A 22,077-nucleotide genomic window follows, 5' to 3' on the forward strand; every position below is an offset into this window, starting at 1 on the left:
TAAAAATTTCCTGAGTAAAAAAAATATTCAGAGGGCTATCTACAACTCCGACTGCAGGACCCAGCGAGCATGCCCTCGCCACCGCCTGCCCCACTGCGGGCTGCTGCCCCTCAGGCCCTCCTGGAGGGGGCGCTCTCAGCCTGGCTGCCTCCCATTGGCCGGTGGAGTTGCTGGAGGGGGATTTGAGCCCAGCAACCAGCGGCAGGGACTGTTACTGTTACCCAGGGCTGGGCTGCAAGGGCAACGGGGAGTGCCAGGAGGGACGTGCCCCGCCTGGCCCCCGCTCTGCAGCCCCTGTGGCCTCTTCATTAATCAGGAATCAGCCCCGAGCTGGGCTCATTATCAGCTCAGCTTCTTGTGGCACTGCCGGAAGATGCTGATTAGCATTTGAAGAAATGGCCCCCGCGTTTCCCTCCTGTCCTCCCTCTTTCTACCCGTGCTCCTTCCTGGACCCCCACCCCAGCCCTTCTGCTTCTCGGGAGGAATCTGCTTCCTCTCGCGGCTGGTGGCAGGGCTGTCTCTGCCAAGCCCAGGCCAGGGACAGAAAGGACCAGGACCAGGGGGCAGGGAGGCAGGAGCACCCCAAGGAGCAGCAGGAGTGCAGAGCTTCGGGACTACTCAGGCTGAGGTCACTGGGCGGAGGAGGGGGAGTGAATGCGGGGTGGAGACTCAGGGTGCTGGGGAGAGATGGACAGCCTCCCTGGAGGAGGGGATGAGAGGGCAGCCTCAGGCTGTGAGTGTTATCAGTGTTCCCCTGTCCTTCTCCCGGCAATGCCACCTCCTTGGAGCAGCTGGGCAGACGGGGTGGTGACAGCCAGAACCGTGGACAGGAGGCCTGAGGCTTTTGGGTTTTTGTTTTTTTGTAAATCCTGGTGGAGGCTTAGGGTCTTGGAGCCATCCCACATGAATGGGGGTGGGAAGGCAGGAGGAGGACAGAGACCCCGTGGGTGGAGATAAGAGGCTTCAGAGTGCTGTGTGTTTTCCAGAAGAGGGAGGGGGTATCTGCAATTCTTCCCCGGCTCTCAGGCCCCGAGGCCGGGGCTGGCAGCGCTGAAAATCCAACTCCCCCCCGCAAATGTTCACCATGCCCTTGGGACACCCATTTTGAGTCAGAGGGGGAACAGTTCCAGAAAGACAGGCATAGGCAGCAGCAAGAGAGTTCAGAGAGGAGCCACGGGATGATTAAGGGGAAATGGAGGATTGATTTAGGAGGAAAGATTAAAGGAGCTAAATCCATGGCGCTTGGCTCAGCGGTGACTAAGCGTGGACAGGATAATAGCTTACAAATGTGTGAAAGGTGTAAATACCAAACGGGGGGAGGGGAGGCGGCTCGGCGGGCCAGGAGAGCGGGGCTGGGGGGCTGAGGAGGCCCCCGGAAGGGCTGGGGGCCCTTGGGCGACTGCCCGGTAGGGCTGGCTCCTCTCCAGTAGGGGTGCGGGGGGAGCAAACGGGGTGTCGGGGAGCCCCGGGTTCCAAGCAGGGGTTCCATTTCGGGGCCGCAGCTTCGCCGGCCTGTGCTGACCTCTACGTCCCACTCCCGCCCCGCTGAGGATCTGAGGCCGCGGGTTCAAATCCCATCCGAGTCCTTCTGCGCCCCTCGGCACTGGGCCTTTCCCTCTGCATCCATCCGCTGGGGCCCGAGCCTCCGCCCCGCCGTGCCGGCTCGCGCCCCTCGCTCCTCCCCGGCCGCGGAGGGCGGCGGGAGGCGGTGTCTCCCTCCGCGGTGGAAGCCTTTGGCGCGGCTGTGTGCGGAGGTCACTTTGCCGAGGAGCCGGGAGCCGGGGGAATGCAAATGAGGCAAACCCAAGGAGGAGAGCGGAGGAGCCCAGAGGAGACGGGAGGGAGGGCGCTCGGGCGCCGTGATGGATGCCTGCCCCGCGGGAGGGAGGAGGGGGGCAGCGAGGAGCACGAGGCGGTGGGTGCAGCCTTCTGGGTGCGGCTGGGCCCAGCCTGGAGGCTCGGGTGCACCCGCGGGGTGGGGGCGATGGCGCACCCACCCACCGCCGCCACCTCCTCCACCTCCTCGGTCTCGGTTCCTGAACTCCCGCCAGGACACGGATGCGATCCACTGTGTAAGCAAGCTCTTAACGAATAACTTTGCATCGAGGGCTGGAACATCAGGGAAGGACTTCGTTACAAATTAAAAATATTCCCGTCTGCAAAACTGACTTTCTAGGGTTTAAGGCTTATGCGGTCGCTACCTGGGAACAGGTTTGGCTGTTTACCTGCATCCTGGAGGCCCCGCTCTCTCCTCTCCAGTGGAGACGCGGCGCTCCCTGAGTTCACCGTGTTCTTCCACGGTCCCAAGCGCTCCGGGCTCCCAGCTCCAGCTCGGCCTCAGCCTGGAGTCATACGGCCTTGACTCTCTCCTACTTCACTACTGCCCACACATTTACATTTGCTCAAACATCGTGCCCATTTCCTCCTAGACTCACAAGCACTTCTACCTTGGAGAAGAAGTCGCCTTGAAAAGCACCTGGGTGGCTGTGGGCTGGGGGGATGCTGCGTTGACCCTGTGGGGGAGGGCAGGCGCACTAGGGGCGGGGGGTGGGGTAGGGTGGGGGGCTATTCTCCCTGTGTCTGACTGTGGTGTGATCAGATGCCTTTCCTGGGTGGATGAGTGCACTTGCTCTGGGAAGCTTTACTCTCCAACCCAAGTCGAATTCCTGTTCCACTCTCAAGGGACTTGGATTGGTCTCCCTATCATACCACCTATCCCAGCTAGTAATGATTTGCCTATGCCTGGGATTGTTGGTTTTGTGTGCTTTGTTCACCACTGCTGTACACCTGGCTCCCAGCCTAGGTGCTCAATAAACACTTTTGGAATGAATGAATGCCTCTGGGGCCAGACAGCCAACTCCCTCAAGGCAGAGACCAGTGATTTTGTTCTCCAAATCATGCCCAGCAGCAAGCATAGTACCTGGCATATTGTACAGGCTCAAGGAACAGTGTTGGACAAGTAAGTGTGATGTGAACACCCACCATTTCTTTTTTTTTTTTTAATAAATGTATTCATTTATTTATTTATTTTTGGCTGCGTCCAGTCTTCGTTGCTGCGCGCGGGCTTCCTCTAGTTGCGGAGAGCGGGGGCTACTCTTTGTTGCGGTGTGCGGGGGCTACTCTTTGTTGCGGTGTGCGGGCCTCTCAGTGCAGTGGCTTCTCTTGTTGTGGAGCATGGGCTCTAGGCGCGCGGGCTCAGTAGTTGTGGCACACGGGCTCAGTAGTTGTGGTGCACGGGCTTAGTTGCTCAGCGGCATGTGGGATCTTCCTGGACCAGGGCTCGAACCCGTGTCCCCTGCACTGGCAGGCGGATTCCCAACCACTGGGCCACCAGGGAAGTCCCCACCCACCATTTCTTGAGCACCTACTCTTCACTGGGGCTGTGCCAGGTATATATCAGCACACAGTGGCTGTGAGCGCAGAGTCCAGTGCCAGATCACCTGGTCCCCTCCTCTGCCACGTCATGTGACTCTGGCCAGCTCCTTACCCTCTCTGGACTTCCATTGTCTTGTCTGTAAAATGGAGATGTTTAGAAACCTCCAGTAGAGGGTTTTTGTGAGAATTAAGGAGTTAATTTATATAAAAGGCTTAGGACTTTGCTTGCCACAGAGTAAGCACTGAATAAATGTTAACTGTGGCTATTTTTTGTGTACATTATCTCTTTCCTCATAACACCTCCGACGATGCCTATTTTACAGATGAAAAATGGAGGGTCAGAGAGGTTAAATGACTGAACCCGAATCCCACAGACAGTAAGGGCAGGGCTGCAGGCCTGTATCCTCCTCTGATAGGAGAGCCAGATCTCAAATCCTGGGGGGTTTGCTCTGACAGAATTCCATCCTCTCCCACAATTGCTGAGAGAGCTTTTACCAAGGTGCATGATGCCATGTGAGAATGGGCCCAGTGGGGAGCCAAGATCAAATGGCTGCACCATCTTGGCAAGAAGATTCCCTAAATGGGCTCCCCTGCTTTCTTGGGCACCTTGCATGCATCAGTATGGACTTATCTCTGATCCTCACTACTAACCTTAGGAGGAGGAATTACCATTCCCCCTTTTACTGATAAGTAAACTGAGGCTCAGAGAGGTTAAATCGCCACCCAAGGTTGTTTGTCCAAGGCTGGTGGCAGAGCCAGGATTTGAACCCTATTCTGTCAGGCTCCAAAATGTGCACCCGTTTTTCCATGTTATGAAGTTTAGGTGGATCCTTTTCCAGCACCATATTCAATGGTCGATCTCTGCCCCAGGTTGGACCTTACTGGTCTCCACAACACTCTTATTACTAATATTGAGGGCTCATGTGTATAATTTTACCTTGCAAATGCCTTTCACCTACTTCATTTCTTTTGAGACTTATAACCAACCTGTGAAATAAGTCGAGCAGGAATTTGTATCCCCACTTGACGGATGAGGAAACTGAGGACCAAAGAAGTCAAAAAAATCACTTTACTAACCAAGGTTACACAGCTGTCACTGGTGGAGCCAGAGCTGGCATCAGGGTCTACTGACCCCCAGGGGGGTGATGGAGGTTAGTGGAGAATGCTGGGGCCCAGTGGGGGGCGGGGGACTGGGTTCTAGTTCTGAATGTGCCCTCTTCGTTCTGTATGCACTTGGATATGTCCCTTGCCATCTCTAGGCTTCTGATTTGGCCTTTGTACAATGAGGGTTTGGACTGAGTTACCTCCCAGTTCTGACCAGCTCAGACACCCCAGGCATTCTGAGTTGGTTCTATCTTCCCTGGCGAGGACAGAGGAGGAGAAGGCTTTGAACCTGGATGCTTGGGCCACCCCTGAGTGAAGCTGGGGCCCGAGAGCCATCTGACTTGGGATGCTAGCCACAATCCAGGGCAGATGAAGATGTACCCGCTTCCATTGGCCCACTCTGGACCCCAGGGCACTGCAGGATTAAGAGGAGTTCGTTCCAGGGGCCTAAGTGAGAGGCATGGGGCTAGACCACATCAGGAGAGGGCTGATGGAATTTGGAGGGATAAAGCTGCCATGGAAAAGAGGGCTGGGGGGAGGTGCCAAGGCCTTGGCAGAGGCAGGGTGCCCAGAAGGCGCTGGAGATAAAGCCCAGGCTGCAGATTAGCGCTGGGATTAGCCCAGCCTTGGCTGTTCCTGGCTGCTTCTTATCTCCTGGAGGCCCGGAGCCCTCTCCCCCACTGCTCTGAGCCCTGGCCCTGCTAATTGCCTGTTAACCCTGTGGGCTCCGTGACTGCAGGGAGGATGAGGGGGTGGGGTGGGGAGGGGTGGGTAAGAATTCGAGCCAGCCAGCCAGCCAGTCAGCCAGCCAGGGAGAGCTTTTCAAGGAAATGGGAGCTGTGGACAGATGGAACTCAAGGGACTGAGAGAGAAGCCACTGCTCAGAGGAGCAAGCTCTGGACGGATCTCTCCGACCCTGATCATTGTCTAGGGCAGACCTGGAGGGGAGGGCAGGGAGAAGGAGGGAAGGGCGCCTGGGGAGGGGTTCCTGGCTTGGGGAGGTGGCTTTAGGCCCAGGGAAAAGTCAAGAGGAGGAATACGAGAGTCAGTGACTGGACACCTAGACTAGGGAATAGACAGAAAAGGAAACAGGGTAGAGATGCAGCGGGCAAAAGAACAGAGAGACTGGGGAGGCAGCCAGGCCAACGGGAGAAAGGCGAGGCCAGGGTGATGGACAGGCTGACAGAGGGCAAGGGACAGAGACACAGGCCAGACGGATAATTGATCAGCTGCTGAGGACAGACAGGCCAGGAGGATGGAGAAAGACCTGAGAGAGAGACAGATCAGGCGACCGAGGCTAGGGAGATGGACAGACCCAGGGCAGGGTCCAGGCCAACACTAAAGGGGAGGTGGTCCAAGAGGGACAGGCAGAGGGCTGGCAGGAAGGAAGCTGGTCCAAGGGTCTGCCTGCAGCACGGACATAGACCTGTCTAGAAGCCGTCCAACCTAGGTCCGGAGGGGTTCAGCCCAGGGCCAGGGGGATGGACCTAGGAGTGAAGGCAGAGAGCAAGGGAGGGCCGAGAAGAGGGAGAGCCAGATGGAAGAAGAAGGTGGGCTCTGAGATGGGGACAGGGCCCAGAGGCTGAGGCTGGTGGGGGGGGGGGGCTGGGATCTGGAAATAGCCCCTTGGCCCGTCAGGGCACATCCTGGCCCAGGAGCTGCCCCTTTCCGTGGCTGGACTCTGGACCCTCAACTCCTGTCCACACACCCTCCTCTAGGGCCATTCGGGAGAGAGCAGTGGACAGCCAGTGGGACCCTGTGGCAGAGCCGCCGTGCCGTCTCCATGGAAGAGGTTGTGGGCTGTGCTGCTACCAGAGTTCTGCCACTTAGGAGCTGGCGGCTCCACCCGCTGCTGCCTGCCTGGCCCAGGGACCGTCTCCAGGGCAACGCTCTGCTCTGCCCCGCAGTCGGGCCTGACCCGGGCTGTGCAGGTGTCCTGGCCCTGCCAGTCTGGCCTGTCCACTCCCTGCAGAGCATTGTCCATCAGCAGACCCAGAGTCCTTCCACCCATCTCCCTTTGTCACCCCCACTCTGCACAGTCGCCTCAAGGGCAGGCGTACCAGGTAGCCACCACCATCTGAAGCCACTGGAGCCAAAGCCTTCCCAGTTGGCTCTGCCCTGCACAGGGAGCGGCTCAGTGTCATGTAGCCTGTGTCTGTGTCTATGTGGTGGAGGTATCCAGTAGGGGGGCTGCCCCAGCCCCACCCAGGTTCAGGAGGCTACCAGACTCATTCATTCACTGAACACCTACCAGGTGTTTTATAAGCACTAACTCTGCTTTGGCATCAGGCTCAGTTCTGCTCGAATCTCTGCTGTCATTTACTTGCTGTGTGCCCTTAGCCAAGTCATTTTCCCTCTCTGAGCTTCCTCAACATGAAACGGGGGCTGCAATGCTTACCTCATGTGGTTTTCTTGGAGGCTCAAAGGAGAAAATAGATCAAAAGTACAGGACCCGGTACAAAGTGGGAATGTTTGATAATGTTCACTTTGCATTCCTTCCCTCGACCTCACTCCTCCTTCTGCAAATTGCACTGGGCTCTGGGGATACCAAGATGATGAAACGGGGCTCCCAGCCTCAGGGAGTCCATGGTCCCATAGGAGAGACCATGACAGTGCCCAGCGGTCAGGGTCAGCCGCTGCACACTGGGGGGCACGAGTGAGCAGCTCACTACTGGGATCCCCCACGCAGCTCATGCCTTGTTTAGCCTCCCAACTGGAGCACACACTGAAAAATGGCTGCAGCAGCAAGAGCTGATTCCAGCATCTTCTTGGCCTAAAATAGGAAGGGGATGAGTGCTTTGAGATTTGGGGCAAATACTTACATATTCCCCCCATCTGCCTTTCCCACACCACTGAGGACACAGGGATCTTGCCTCCAGCCCCCTTCAGGGCTCTCCTCCCTCCAGTGACATGTAAAAGCACAGGTCTAGAGTCAGGCTGTCTCACTGGACTCTTGTCCCTTCGACTAGGGCCTTTCTACTCACGGTGCGGTCTGCAGACCAGCAGCTTGTTAGAAATGCAGACTCTCAGTCCTGCTCCCCAACACACGTTCACTGAATCAGAATCTGCATTTTAGCAAGATCCCCAGGTGCTTTGTGTGCACATTAAAGTTTGAGAAGCGCTGATCCTGGAGACCTTGGCAAATCAGCCAACCTCTCGGAGCCTCAGTTTCCTCATCTGTAGGATGTAGGGTCATTGTGAGATTCGATTGGAAAGAGCATATTAAGCATTTAGTGCAGTGCCTGGGGCAGAGCGGATGCTCTGGGACTGTCAGTGATGCCTACTCCTGCCCCACAGATGGACACACAACAGGGAGCTGCGGCAGGGGTGATACAGACAAAGTCAAAGACTGGAACCCAGAAGCCGGCGAGGGTGCAGAAGGAGGGGGCGAGGGACAGGTGAGGAATTGAATTGAGAGGCAGCAGATATGGAGAAGAGAGTAAGGAAGGTATAGAGGAGTAGAGTGCAAGGGAAGGAGGGATGGAAGAAAAGGGGTCGAGCATTGAGACTCCAGTCTCATTTCAGCTGGATGGGGCTGAAGCAGGAGCCGGGGCTTGGGGTGGTGTAGGCTTGGGTTGGGGGAGTTGCCAGTAATGGAATGTGGGAACACCTTGAGTCTTGCATCTCAATGAGTTCCACCTCTCCCCCTAAGCTGTGTGACCTTGGGCAAGTCACGTCACCTCTCTGAGCTCTGGTTTCCTCATCTGTATTAATCAGACTAATTAAACCTACCTGATACCAGAGTGGCTGAGGAGATGAAATGGGGTGGCAGATGTTGCCATGTTTTGTAAACTGTACAGTTCTTGTTATTTGCGTGCTTTTGTTTTGGGAATCTGAGGCAGGGTGTTTGGGTGATAGAAGAACTGTCTTGAGAGGGGAGAATCAGCAGGGCGATTAACCTATGGGGATGGGGATGGGAGACAACCCTGCCTCACAACGAGGGCACCCCCAGGTCCCCAGTTCTTAGAACTCCTCACTCCTACTGCCCTCCACCCAGCCCTCTCCCTTCCACAGCCTCCCTCTGGAGCTAGGCATTTAGGAATCTTTTCCCTTACACTGCCTCATGCCTTTTCTCCCAGCTTTCACCAGAGTGAAAATGTTCCCAAGGAGAGGGGCCAGGGAGAGAGAGAGTGATTGAGTGCGCTGACCTCCTTACCCCCAGGGAAGGTGCTGCCTGTGATGGGTTTGACCCGGGGGCTGGTCTCTGTGGGGTGAGCCTGGCAGGGGGGAACTCCCATCTGCCTCTCCCTCAACCTCCTCCCCACCCCAGCTGCTTGCAACTCCCAACGGCAGCTATGTCCCCGCCAGAGCCTCGGCTTCCATCTCCGGGGCTCCGGCGCCATCTGGTGTCCACATGGTAGGACTCTCCGCAGAGGAAAAGGGAAATTGGCAGCTTCTGCTCTGGCGGAACCGTTTATTAAAGTATCCCTTGTGCCCCGCACTGGGCCAGGTGCTGGACTCATTGGCCCTGTGCAGCATGAACTCCAGTGGGGGGAAGATGAGCAATGAACATGGGGGCAAACAGATAAGCAAGATCATCTCAGGTCTTGATGAGGACTTTGAGCAAACCAACAAATGCGTTTGATGAGGGGAGGCTGACGCTGGGAACGTGTGTGTGGTATATGAGTGTGCATCTGAAGAAGGGACACAACCTCAGGCTTAAAAGATGAGCAGCTATCCATGCCAACTGGGGGGAGGGGAGCATTCCAGGTGAGGGAACTGCGTGAACAAAGGCCTGGGGAGGGAAGTCGCTCCGTAAGTTTGAATTTGTCTCAGAGATCTGAGAGTGGAAAGGCAGGAGACAGAGGCAAAGGTCACCTCACGTGTAGACCTTCAGGCAAGGGAAGGAATTTGGCTTTATTCTCTGGGAAATGGGAAGCCATTGGTGGACTTCAAGTTGGCAAATGACTTGATTGCATCTCCTCAGTTTAGAATGAGCACTCTGGCTACTGTGTAGTGAATGGCTTGGAAGGAGAGGCAAAGACGGATGAAGGACACCAGTCAGGAGCCTGCCGCCATGGCCGGGGAGGGATGATGGTGAAAGGGGGACATGAGATGGAAGGAAAGTAGATGGGTTCTAAATAGATATTGCCTGGGACAGCAGCTGGATTTTATGCCTGGTGACCCCTGTCCCACATCCCAGCAACCAACCTACAGGGAGAGGGAGATTTCAGGGATTCTGACTTGAGAAACTAGGTAGATAGTGGGGCCCTTTACTCATAAGAGGAGAATGGGTCGGGGACAGGATTTGGGAAGACATCAAGAGTTCTGCTAATTTTTTAAAATCAATTTATTTATTTATTTATTTTGACCGCTTTGGGTCTTCGTTGCTGCACGCGGGCTTTCTCTAATGGCGGTGAGCGGGGGCTACTGTTCGCTGCGGTGCGCGGGCTTCTTATTGCGGTGGCTTCTCTTGTTGCGGAGCATGGTCTCTAGGCACGCGGGCTTCAGTAGTTGTGGCACACGGGCTCAGTAGTTGTGGCTCGTGGGCTCTAGAGCACAGGCTCAGTAGCTGTGGTCAATGGGCTTAGTTGCTCCGCAGCATGTGGGATCTTCCCAGACCAGGGCTCGAATCTGTGTCCGCTGCATTGGCAGGAGGATTCTTAACCACTGTGCCACCAGGGAAGTCCAAGAGTTCTGCTTCTGATATGTTAAGCTGGAGGTGCCTTTTAATCATCTAAGAGAGAATGTCAGTAGAAAAGATGGAGCTCAAGGGAGGCTGGGCTGTCGGTTGGTTGCTGGGATATGGGACAGGGGTGACCAGGCAGGTCTGGTGGCCCTCACAGGGGACAGGGAACCCTAAGCCTAAGGCATTGTCTTTCATCTCCCCCCCTCCACACCCCCGCCCCTCCCACTCCTGTCTCTTATCCCCAGGTCTATACTCGCTATGGGAAGTGTTATACCTTCAACGCGGATCCACAGAGCTCACTGCCCAGCCGGGTGGGGGGCATGGGCAGTGGCCTGGAGATCATGCTGGACATCCAGCAGGAGGAGTACCTGCCCATCTGGAGAGAGACAAGTACGCAGGCGGGAAAGGGACAGGGGCTCTGGCCTGGGTCCTCTGCCTGGGATGGGTTTCCAAAGGTCCCCATCTCTACCGTGCAGACGAGACATCATTTGAGGCAGGCATCCGAGTGCAAATCCACAGCCAGGAGGAGCCACCCTACATCCACCAGCTGGGCTTCGGCGTGTCCCCAGGCTTCCAGACCTTTGTGTCCTGCCAGGAACAGCGGGTGAGCACCTCCAGCTGGGTCCTGGGTCAGGCACGGGGCCGGGCCTCTGGGCTCAGAGGGGATGCTGACCAGATCTGCCCCCCAGAAGCTCGCATCCCACCAGTCCTCCCATGGACTTTACTGGGGCTGTGGGCACCGGAGGGCCAGGTGGGACGTCTGTGCGTGACCCCGTCATGCCCCACCTCTGCAGCTGACCTATCTGCCCCAGCCCTGGGGCAACTGCCGAGCGGAGAGTGGGCTCAGGGAGCCTGAGCTTCAAGGCTACTCGGCCTACAGTGTGTCTGCCTGCCGGCTGCGCTGTGAAAAGGAGGCCGTGCTTCAGCGCTGCCACTGCCGGATGGTGCACATGCCAGGTGGGCACCCCACCCCCCTGTGTCACCCTGCCAGGCTCCAGAACCTCCAAGGGCAGAACACTGCTCATGTGCAGGGGGGCAGGTGCATGTGTATGACAATGTTTGTGCACGTCTCTGCCCACGTGAGTGTACATGGTATGTGTTCGGGATTTTATGCATGCTTTCTCGTATGCATATGGGATGCACACATGCATGTTTGTGTGCCTGTTAACATGTATTTATGCGTACATGTACTTGTGCATATCTGTACTTTTGTACTTGAGGTTGTGTGCATGTGCTTGAACATGTGCTTGCAAATGCATGTGCATATGTGTGTGTGTGCAAGCACGCATGGATTTACGTGCATATATGCATGCGTACATCTCCATGCTTCTATGCACAGGCATGTATAAATTCATGTGCGCACATTTATGTGTGTGCATGCATGTGTGTACCCACATTTGGGAATATGGGAGGGGAGAGTGGATGGAACTATAGACTCCAGGAATAATCTTCTCTCCTTTCAGGCAATGAGACCATCTGCCCGCCAAATATCTACATCGAGTGTGCTGACCACACACTGGGTCCGTGCTGCCTTCTCCCCTCCCTGCCTCTCCGTCCCCCTCCTCCTCTTCATCTCTCTGTGCACCCTGCTCCTCACTGCCTTGGCTCCCCTCCTCCCAGTCTCTTCCTGGGGTTTTTTCCCCCGGGGGTTGAGCCTTATCCCATACCTCCAGGGGTCTGAGGACCTTTGCAGTTGTGGTGGAGGCAGCAGGGTGGGGGGTTGCAGAGAACTGGAACTGAGAGTGAAGGGCGGGGCTTCTCATCTTGGTTCAGCCAATGAGCTTGCCTCTCTGGGAAAGTGAAATGACTTCTCCCTTGGTATGAGGAAAGATGTATTGCTGGCTATCCGTGTGGGTAAGGCAACCCCATCTGTCCATAGGTCTCGCCTGATCCACACTTCATTCATTCATTCATTTATTCACTCTACAGATGTTTACAGCCTGCACTGGTGCCAGAGGTAAAAGTGGGAACAAGAGCCCCGCTCTTGTGGCGCTTACTGCCTAGCGGGGCTGTGGGTGGGCATCACAACACAGCGTGTTAGTCCCTGTGTAGGGGAACCTCAGCGATCCTACAGGGCCCCAGCAAGGGCATGCAGCCTCACCTGGGCAGGCAGGGAGGATTCCCAGAGGAAGTGACATATGAGCTGAGACTGGAAGGGTGTGGAAGAGTCAGCCAGGTGAAAAGGGGGGACGTGTTCTAGGCAGTGGGAACAGCTCGTGCTAAAGACCTGTGGCCAGAGAGAGCGTGTGTGTCTGGAGCCCTGAAAGGTCAGTGTGGCTGGAGGTCAGAGAACAAAGGAGGGCGTGGAAAGTGTGGAGGAGGCTCTGGGAAGCCAACAATGGCTTAAGGCAAGGCAAGAATGTCTTCTGATTTTAGGAAGGGGACTCTGATGTGAGGATGGACAAGCGGGGAGGAAGACTAGGAACAAGGTGACTGGTCAGGAGAGCACTGCGGTAATCCAGATGCTGGGGCCACGGGGGAGGGTTTGAGGTGCTGGGGCAGTAGAATCACACCTTCTGTGTCCCACACACCAACTACATCCGCCAAAGGGGTGATTGAAGCGTGTTTAATGAAGGAACAGATGTAAGTGGGGATAAGGGAACCACAAGGGGTGGTGAGACTCCACAGAACTAAGGAGCCTTTCTTCCCCCCGTGCCTGAAGGGGCAAAGGGAGGGGTTGCTACTGGCCCCCAGAGAGGGACCTGTGGCTGTCTGAGATGGACAGGAGCCGGGAGCCGGGACCACAAGAGGAAAGACGCAGCCTCTGCCAACCTAAGCCCTGCAGTGAGGAAGCCAGGGAAGAAATACCCTGGCATCTCTCCCCTCCTTGCCCTGTGATCCTGACGGGGTTTCCCATTGGCCAAACCCAACCCAAAGCCACAGGACAGGGAGTCTAGGTGATGCATTTGGCAGAGATCAGCATCCTGGGACAGAGCAAGGTGGGGAGAGTGGAGAGTGGATCTGAAGGGGCGAACAGAGAAAACCCAGCATACTGAGCATAATGACCCTGCCCATTTGTTCTTCTGTCCGTCCATCCATCCATCCATGTATCCACTCATCCATCCACTCATCCACAGGCATATGTGAAAACATGCATAAATCCCATTCATCCCAGCATCCCCTCCAAGCCCCTCATGTGTCTGAGGCCTCATGTGGTTGATTAGCTCTGGTGGATGGCCCGTGCCCTCCCTCTGAGCCATGAGGACCTCTCTGTCCCTGGGGGCTGGGCAGCAGAGGGATGAGCCTATAGGAGTGTGCTGGGGGTTCTGCCTCCACCCACTTTCTTGGATGGTCTGAAGCTGGTCCAGGAAGGGACTCCCAGCCAGTCTCCTCCAGGCAGTGCCAGTGCTGGCCAGACCAGGCCCTCAGTGTGGGTGTGCCTGCCTCGGGACGGCCCCTGGGCTTCCTCCCTGCAGCTGGCGGGCCTCTGGGCCATCCCACCCCGCACAACAGCTGGCGCCTCTGTGTTGCAGATTCCCTGGGTGGGGGCTCCGAAGGCCCGTGTTTCTGCCCTACCCCCTGCAACCTGACCCGCTACGGGAAAGAAATCTCCATGGTCAGGATCCCCAACAGGGGCTCAGCCCGGTACCTGGCAAGAAAATACAACCGTAATGAGACCTACATACGGTATGTATGTGTGTGTGTGTGTGTGTGTGTGTGTGTGTGCGTGTGCGCGTTCGTGTGTGTCTGTGTGTGGTGGAGGCCACCCCCAACAGGCCTGGTGCGTGGTGGAGGCTGGGAGTGGGCCGCACCTTTGTTAATAAGAGTCTCCTGCCAGGAATGCCTTTCACGATCCTTTTCTTCTGGTTAACCCCTACCCATCCTCCAAGTCACAGCCTGTGTCTCCACCTCCAGGGGAGCCCTTCTTAGTCCAAACACCTTTCACCTGCACTCCCACAGCACCCTGTACATACCTCTGTCGTTGCATTTACCCACTGTTTTGTGTTTACATGTCTTTTGTATGTCTGTTTGCGTGTCTTTCTCCCCCAGCAACCTGGAGCCGTTAAATGCACGTCCAGTGAATGCTGTGCAGAGGGAGAGGAACTGGAAGGGATGGGGGAGGAGCCAGGTGGCCCACAGGAGGGGTCCCACGGAGCCTTGGGCCTGGTACCCTGCAGCCAATCTACCAATGCTGAGCATCCTCTGAGTGCCAAGCCCAGCGCTGGCTCCTATGGGGACAGAGATGATTATAACACAAAACTCATGCCCCAGTTTGTGGATGGGGCCATGTTTGAAGGTGTGGTACTGATTCTTCGGCCCCAGGAGAGATGATGTGCATAGGGGAAGCAGGGGAGGCATGAGCTGGGCCTCTGAGCAACCCGGGTTTGGGTCCGTGAGAAGAGGAGACGGGGAGGCATCCCAGTTAGAGATCTGTGGGCTGATGTCAAGACCAGCCTGAGCAGCAGGGAGGCTATGTGGAAAGAAGCAGATAAAAAAGCGGTCTGGATAAGAAGGTACAGTGCAGCTGATCGTGGGCAGTCTTGAAAGTCTGGAAGAGGAATTCTGGAGTAGACCGTCAAGCAATAGGGAGCCACTGAAGGTTCAAGAGAGGTATGGGGATGAGGCAAAGTGACTATTATGTGCTGCTTTAGAGAAGGCAGGGGGGGAATCTTGCCGGCCCAGGAGTTTTGTTTTATTCTCCCAGGCCCTTTGCTAGCCCTCAAAAGATGAAGCTGACAGGCATCTGGGCCTGTCTCCCCTCACAGCTTTTGGGAGCTTCTTGGCACAGGGGGGCCTCAGATCTGGATCTGCTGGGCCGGGGATGTCCCGCCAGCCGTCTCCTCAAGAAGACGGCCCCTTAGGGATACCCTGCTTCCTGTCTCTGCAGGGAGAACTTCCTGGTCCTAGATGTCTTTTTTGAAGCCCTGACATCCGAGGCCATGGAGCAGCGAGCAGCCTACGGCCTGTCAGCCCTGCTGGGTGAGCCCCGGCCCCGATTCCACGGGGGTGGACCGGACCAGCCTGCCCCCTCTGACACTGCTCTCGTGCTCCCCAGGAGACCTCGGGGGACAGATGGGCTTATTCATCGGAGCCAGTGTCCTCACGCTGCTGGAGATCCTAGACTACATCTATGAGGCAAGGGGTGGGGCCCTGGTGGGGGCCACCCAGATGGGGAGTGGCGGGTAGGAGGAGGGGCTGGGGGGAAAGCAGAGGGGCAGCGCAGGCTTCCTGGTGGAGCTGGACTGGCGGGAGGTCAAGCTCAGGGTTATTTACCAGGGTCCCCTGACTGGTGGGAAGGCCCGAGCGCGCTGAGAAGTCAGGAGAGGGGGATGGGTGAGGAGGACTGGGGCATCCTAGTGGGGGTTTGCTGGGCCAGCAAGTCCTATGAGGTGGGCCTGGTGAGGCCCGTCCTTCTCCTCTAGCGAGTTTCCTGAGCCCACTGCTACCCCCCCACCCTGAACCCCCAGGTGTCCTGGGACCGACTGAGGCGGGCGTGGCGTCGTCCCAAGACCCCCCTCCGGACCGCCACTGGGGGCATCTCCACTTTGGGGCTTCAGGAACTGAAGGAGCAGGTGAGGGCGAGCGCTGTAGCGTATGCAGCCAGCGTCCTCTCCCAGGACTGAATCCCCCCATAACTTCTGAACTAGCCTGCGGGAAGGGGTTCCTGGGCTCCCCTGAGGCCTCTGCCCCAGGGGACAGGGAAAGGCTGGCTGTGTGAGGCTTGGGGGTACCACTTGAGCTCTCCCTGTCCCACTCCTTCTTCGCCTCGCAGAGTCCCTGCCCAAGCCAGGGCCACGCTGGCGGCAGCCTGCTCCCAAACCACCACCCCCCAGGAGGCCTCTTTGAAGACTTCGCTTGCTAGGATGGTGCTGCGTCCAAAAGGACCCAGGAGTCTGGGACTCCAGCCCAGATCCCCACCGTAGTCTCCCGCTCTTAGGACCGAAGGCTTGGGGGCAGCCCAAAGCTGAGGGGAAGAGGGCGGTGCTCACTGGGAGGGTGGGGACTCTGTCCCTGCTCTCACCCACCCTAGTGCCAGCTGCTTTGCACAAGGGTCCCTCTTGTCCACACCCTCCACCCCCAGGCTGGTGCCCAGGGAGGGCTGGGGACCAGGCCATGGGCCCCAGTGGAGGGGAGTGGAGGGGAGGAGAAAGGGAGGTGGAAAAAGGGGCCCACCCCAGAGGGGGTGGAACTCTCTGTACATTTGTATATAGTTAGGGAGGACAGGGTGGGGGTGGGGATACAGATGTAGCAGGTGGGTGGGGCTATGAGGGTCGGTAATTTAGAGACAGCCGGGGTCCCAGCCCTAGAGTGTCAGCAGGAGAGGGCAGGCCCCCAGGACTCAGGACTGCGGGGCTGGTCCTGCTTCCTGCCCCTCTCCAGGCCCAGCTTCCCTTTTGGCAGGGGGAGTGTGTGGTCCAGCAGGCCTGGCCCAGCTCCCAGTTCCCTCTGCCCCAACCCCACTCCCAGAGTCCCCTCCACAGGGAGAGGCAGACCTTTCAGAACTTGGCTGAGCTTGGGGGTGGGGAAGTGGGCCTCCTCAGGCCTCTCTGCCTCCAGTCTGGTTTTATAAAGTGCTGACAAAGTTGGGAATAAAGAGGCATAAAGAATTCTCTGTGTGGATATGTGACTAAGCTGGGAGCTGGGGTGGGGCTGGGCATATGCATGACTCGGTCCCTGGGAAAAGGAAATACAGGCCCCAGCCAGGACAAGGAGCCTCCATCCTCAAAGCCCTCCCTGTCCCCATGCCTGCCTTTCAAAAACTCAGGAATCACTAGCCGGGACTTCCTGGTGGTCCAGTGGTTAACACTCTGTGCTCCCAATGCAGGGGGCCCGGATTCGATGCCTGTTCAGGGAACTAGATCCCACATGCCACAACTAAAAGAGGCCGCACGCCGCGACTAAAGTTCCGCATGCCATAATGAAGATACCACGTGCTGCAACTAAGACCCGGCGCAGCCAAATAAATAAATACTTTAAAAAAAAAAAAAGAACCACTAGTCCACACTCAGCCAGTTTATTAAAGGCAGGGAGCTTCATCAGGACTGCAGAGGAGAGAGGTTGGGCGACACCGCCCCTCCTCTCTCAGCTCCCCCCCTTCTCCAACAACTCATCTACAGCCCAGCCCCCCAGGGGACCCTAGGAGGTGGGGCTGGCGTCAGGCAGATTGCACTGCATAAATACTCGGAGGCCACAGCCTGAATCAGCAGCGTCAAGAGGGCAGGGAGACCGGGTTTGGGGCAGAAAGGGGTGGCTCCAAGGGTACCTCTTCCAGGCTTGCTCTAAGCCCAAGGGTCCCCCAAGCCAGAGAGAGGGGGCCAGCGGGCTGCCCTGGGGTCTGAGGCTGCGGCCAGCCCTGTCCTGCGAGGCTGGCAGGTGGCTCCGGGTGGCTGGGGAAGAGCGGGGCGGGGCACCGCCTTGCCAGGGTTCAGGGGTGCAGGGCGGGGTCAGGTGCTGTTGCCCTGCTCCTGCTCGAAGAGCAGCATGGCCAGCTGGGTGCGGGAGCCGAGGCTCTCGAGCGCACTCTGGCGGCAGCGGTGGTACAGGTCCTCGCTAAGCCGCGCGCTGCACGTCTGGGCCCGATAGCGCTGCAGCAGCGCGGGCTCCACCGCCCGCAGCACGTGCAGGCTGGAGAAGCGCAGGAACAGCTCATACACATCCAGGCTCTCCAGCAGCTCCTCCTCCTGCTCCGAGGCCGCCGCCAGCCGCGCTCGGGCCGCCACGTAGTCGGAGTTGTAGAAGCAGGCCTCGCTGGCCGCCTGGCGATCAAAGCGGCCTGTGTCTCGGCCTAATTCAGGGGGGTCCCGGGCCCTGGGGTGGGGCGACGGCCGGGTGGAAGGCCTGGAAGTGCATGGGAAAGAAGGCTTGCCAGCCAGAGATGGCATGCATGCGGCAGCGGTTCAGGAAGTCCGGGGTGAGCACCGTGTCTGGCCCGGCCAGCAGGAACAGCGTGTCCAGTGGGTGCTTCTTGGAGAGCAGATCCATGAGGCGCAGCGGTGAGGGTGTGGCTGTCTGCACGCTGAGCCAGGGCACCCGGGCACCGGGGAAACGCCGCTCCAGCTCTGCCACACGGGCCTTGACAGGTGCAAAGACATCGGCGTGGCCGCCCGCTGGGCCTGTCGTGGCTCATACAGTAGCAGCAGGGTCAGGGTGGCCGCAGAATCGCCAGGCTCCAGTGCGGCCACGGCGAAGGCCTCCAGGAAGCCAGGGGGCCAGGTCACACTCGGCTGCAGCCAGTGGCAGTAACACGTGAGACGCGAGGCCTCGGTGACATAGGGCACGGGCAAGATCTCCACGCGACTCAGTGGGCCGGAGCGCATGCATCGCGGCGGGTTGAGGGGCCGGCGGCCACCCTGGGGGGTCAATGCCTCCAGCTGCAAGTCCAGCGTGTACTCCATACCCCGGGCAGGATCGAAGCGTCGGTAGCCATTAACCAGCTGCTGCTTCTGGAGCCGCAGGGCCGGGTGGTACCGGCGGTTGAGCTCCTCCAGGGCTGCCCCCAGAACATCGGCCACATCAGCCTGGTCAGCCCCACGCAGTGGGCAGCGGGGCGAGCCATCAGCGCAGGAGAAAGCATGCTGCTCTGTGAAATAGTCCCAGCGCAGCACCTCAAAGCGGGAGGCCGGGCGGGACGGCGCTGGAATGCCCCACGGGCCAGGTGGCTGCCCGCTCCCCATCCGCTGCCAGACGGCTGTGTGTTCTGGATCTCCCACTGGTTGGAGGGAACAGGCCATGAGCGAGGCATAGACCCACAGGGGCCAGCACACAGCTGGGGGGCTGGGCAGGCAGAAGGTGCCACTCAGGACAGGTTCCCAGTCCCTTGCCACCTCTGCCACCCAGGGCCCCCACTTATTCTTTCCCCAGATGGAGGCAGCCTAAGACTTAAATGGGGGTCTCTGGAGAGGCTCCAGAGAAAAGGTAGAAGCAGACAGGGACTGGGAAGCAGGTTTGTTCTGTGATTCTTGTGCTAATTTTGTATTTCCCTGGGATCTCTGAGACCTCTCAGGATGCCCTCACCCCCCCACCTCCAGCCCAGACCATACCTGTAACTCCTGGATCTCCTGGTATGTGCGTTCCAGTTCAGCTCGGGCAAAAGCCTTGTGCAGCTGGTACATGTGCACAGGGTCACGGACAGGGTGAGCTGTCAGGGCACTGCGGAAACGAGGGTCCCCCTCCTGCACGGGCTCCCCAGGGCTCAGCTCCAGGTAGCTATAGTGGACTCCCTGGGGAGAGGAAGGGAAGTGGGAAACATGAGGGGAGAGTCGCCCCCCCACCCCCACCCCATAGTTTGTGTCTCATCCCTCCATCCTATGACCTGCTGTGGACTTGGGGTCAGAATTCTGTGGGCTTCAGTCTATCTTGACCAGTTGTGAGCTTGTGTGACCTTGAGCAAGCCTCTGCTAGCTCATCTGTGAAACGGGCATGCATCCTATCTCAGAGCTGTCCAGGGGCTCAAATAAAATAATAATGGCCAACACCAAACACCTAGTATGTGCAAGGCTCCCTTATTTTTTCTAATCCTTATAACAGCCCTGAGAAAAAATTATTTCCATTGGTATGGATGAGGATACCGAGGCTCAGGAGATTCAGTAATTTACCCAAGGTCACAGGGATAGAAGATGACAGAACTGCATGGAAACCCAGGCCCATATCTCCAACCACCCCCTCTGCCTCTCAGGGGGAAGTGCACACGCCCAGACAGGAGGCACCAGTGGGGTGGCTTATCTTCCTACCTCGTGGCCGCCAGTGCAGCCCACCCCGGTGGCATCGAGGATGCAGCGGCCCAGCCACTCATCCGGGTGCGCACTGACGATGTCGTTGCGGCAGGCTTCCAGGTGGGGGCGCAGCTGCTGCAGCAGTGTGCGTGACAGCAGCACCCCAAAGCCACCGTGGCAGTAGCGGCCTGGGGCGGGCTCTCCACTGATGAAGTCCTGGGGCCGGCCCAGATAGAGGTGGGCAGCGGCTGCCAGGCTGAGGTGGCCAGCTAGGCGAGCCAGTCCGTGCGCCTCGGTGTAGGTGGCATCGGGCACTAGGAAGAACCAGTCAAAGTCGTTGCCGTGCTGCTCCAGCAGGTGGCGCAGTGCCAGGTGCAGGTGCCCGATGGGCCGCTCCTCGCCTAGCGTCACCACGGCCATCCCCGGTGGTGCCCGGCGGCCCCGCGAGCCTGTCAGGAACACCACACGCTCTAGCCGGTGCCCCAGCGTGCGGTTCACAGCCACACCCAGTGTGGGCAACGTGGCCTGTGAGGTCAGCACCGCCACGAGCAGCCTCTGCCTGATGCCCAGCTCTGTGCTGATGTAGCGGGTCCTGGGGGTGGGGGAAGAAGATGGCACAAGGTTACTAAAAAGACAACAGGGCAGGTAGAGGGCAGCATACACAGGCTCCGGCAGGTCATGTCCTCTTTGGGCCTGTTTCATTTATGATAGAATAACAACTCTCCCCCAGGGATCACGAGTATTTAAGGGAAATACTGGCCTTACCATAGTGCTTTTGGGAGATGGCATTATCCATGCAGATATGAGAGATATATTTGGGGTCTGATTCCCTGTTTCATTCCTTAGTGGTTGAGTCCTTGAGCAAGTTATTAAACCCATCCGAGCCTTGGGTAGCCTCATCTGTAAAATGGGGCTGATTGTATCTCTTTAAAGCACTTAGCCAAATGCTTGGCACATAGGTGCTCCACACATCATGTATACACTTATTTCTAAATAATATGCCATTATACCACAAATACATCACGTAAATGATGTAACAGAATAAACGGCATAGAGATGCAGTGAATGTGTTTGGGGGGGGGGGGCTCAGGGGTTCCAGAAACTTACCTTCCGTAACACAGAAGGTAAGTTGCAGAACTGGAATTTGAACTCGGTGTTACTTCGGAGAAATTATTTCAACTCATAGGCAGAGAGGCATTAATGGAATGGGTACATCACCCTTTTCCCACAAACCTCCACCCCCCCTCCCCCAGGTGCCCACCCAGGAACAAGAGATACAGGTAATCCTAGTTCTCTCTTTTCTCTTTCCCTCTCTCTATGCACCCACTCTATATACTAGTCATTTCTCTAAACCTAACACCGAGCCAGGGAGCTATGAGGACCTCTGGGGGGGGTCCATGGGGTCAAGCAGGTTTAGGGCAGAGGTGGGCAAGTTCTGCCCAGGCCTGGATGGGGCCCAGAGAGGCCTCAGATGGGCTCCAAACCTCCCTGGGAAGCAGGGCCGTCGGAAATTATCGGGGCCCAAAGACTTCCTGGCCGGTCAGACCCTTCCTTCCGGGGCCTGACCCAGCCCCTGGCGGCCTCCACTGCGCGTCCGTCCCAGCCGGTTCCCGGGGGGTGGGACTGGCGAGTCTGATCCCTACCTGACGGCCTTTTTGGCGGCCTGGCCAGGCTGTGCGGGGTGGTAGGGTAAGACACGCGGCTCCCAGTTGTCCCCGGCGCCTGCACCGGCCCCGGGCCTCTCGCGCTCCGCTCCGGGCTGCACCGAGTTGGGCCGGCGCGCCGCGTTGGTGTTGCCGCGCGGCGGCAGCTCAGAATCTCCGGGTTGGGGCGGCCCTGGGCCACAAGGCTCCTCCACCCAGGTGACGCTGAGCAGGCTCAGAGTGAAGCCCAAGGAGATGCCCACGGCCACGGGCCCTGCGGGCCGCAGCACCGACAACAGCAGCGATGCCCGCATGGCGCCCGGACCGCGGGCCCCCGGCCCTGGAGCAGCCCCAGAGCAGCAAGAGGAGGCTTCGAGGGGGCGGGACCGGGGAGGGGGCGGATCCGGAGGGCCCGAGCCAAGCGGGCGGGCCCCCCTCCCTCCCCGCCGAGCCGAATCCCCTGCGCCGCGTTCCGATCGCCCTCCAGCTGCCGCTCGGTACCGCGCAGGGTCCCGGCGCTGGGCGCGGGAGCCTCAGCGGAGGCCGCCGCTGTCCGACGTGTCACTGGGAGGGCCCCGCCCCCGGGGTGGGGTCTCGGGCTCCGGCTACCGGAGAGGGAGGAGAAGGGGGAGGTTAAAGGGGAAGGACCCCCGGAAGTGCCCCCTCCTCAGTG

The 22,077-nt window shown here is 58.2% G+C and overlaps 2 protein-coding genes across 3 annotated transcripts in view; one reads left to right on the forward strand and one right to left on the reverse strand.

Moving 5' to 3' along the window:
- ASIC4 (acid sensing ion channel subunit family member 4) overlaps nt 1–15,911 on the forward strand; it is a 21,883-nt gene extending 5,972 nt beyond the window's left edge. The window contains exons 2-10 of one of the 2 annotated variants that reach the window (XM_036858740.1): nt 10,354–10,498; nt 10,585–10,712; nt 10,903–11,065; nt 11,572–11,628; nt 13,582–13,735; nt 14,937–15,028; nt 15,105–15,184; nt 15,517–15,621; nt 15,822–15,911. In XM_036858740.1, the coding sequence (XP_036714635.1) occupies nt 10,354–10,498; nt 10,585–10,712; nt 10,903–11,065; nt 11,572–11,628; nt 13,582–13,735; nt 14,937–15,028; nt 15,105–15,184; nt 15,517–15,621; nt 15,822–15,911 (1,014 nt within the window). The remainder of the gene's footprint in view (nt 1–10,353; nt 10,499–10,584; nt 10,713–10,902; nt 11,066–11,571; nt 11,629–13,581; nt 13,736–14,936; nt 15,029–15,104; nt 15,185–15,516; nt 15,622–15,821) is intronic. The other variant, XM_036858739.1, reaches the window with a different exon arrangement.
- A 1,138-nt stretch (nt 15,912–17,049) lies between these two features.
- CHPF (chondroitin polymerizing factor) lies at nt 17,050–21,946 on the reverse strand. The gene is given in 10 exon segments (XM_036857263.1): nt 17,050–17,847; nt 17,849–18,153; nt 18,156–18,255; nt 18,257–18,294; nt 18,297–18,693; nt 18,695–18,739; nt 18,741–18,758; nt 19,090–19,269; nt 19,780–20,353; nt 21,405–21,946. Coding segments are annotated over 10 exon segments (2,325 nt in total). The 5' UTR covers nt 21,719–21,946; the 3' UTR covers nt 17,050–17,493.
- Between the last annotated feature and the right edge of the window lie 131 nt (nt 21,947–22,077).

The sequence above is a fragment of the Balaenoptera musculus genome, chromosome 7 (genome assembly GCF_009873245.2).
Source record: "Balaenoptera musculus isolate JJ_BM4_2016_0621 chromosome 7, mBalMus1.pri.v3, whole genome shotgun sequence".
NCBI lineage: Eukaryota > Metazoa > Chordata > Mammalia > Artiodactyla > Balaenopteridae > Balaenoptera > Balaenoptera musculus.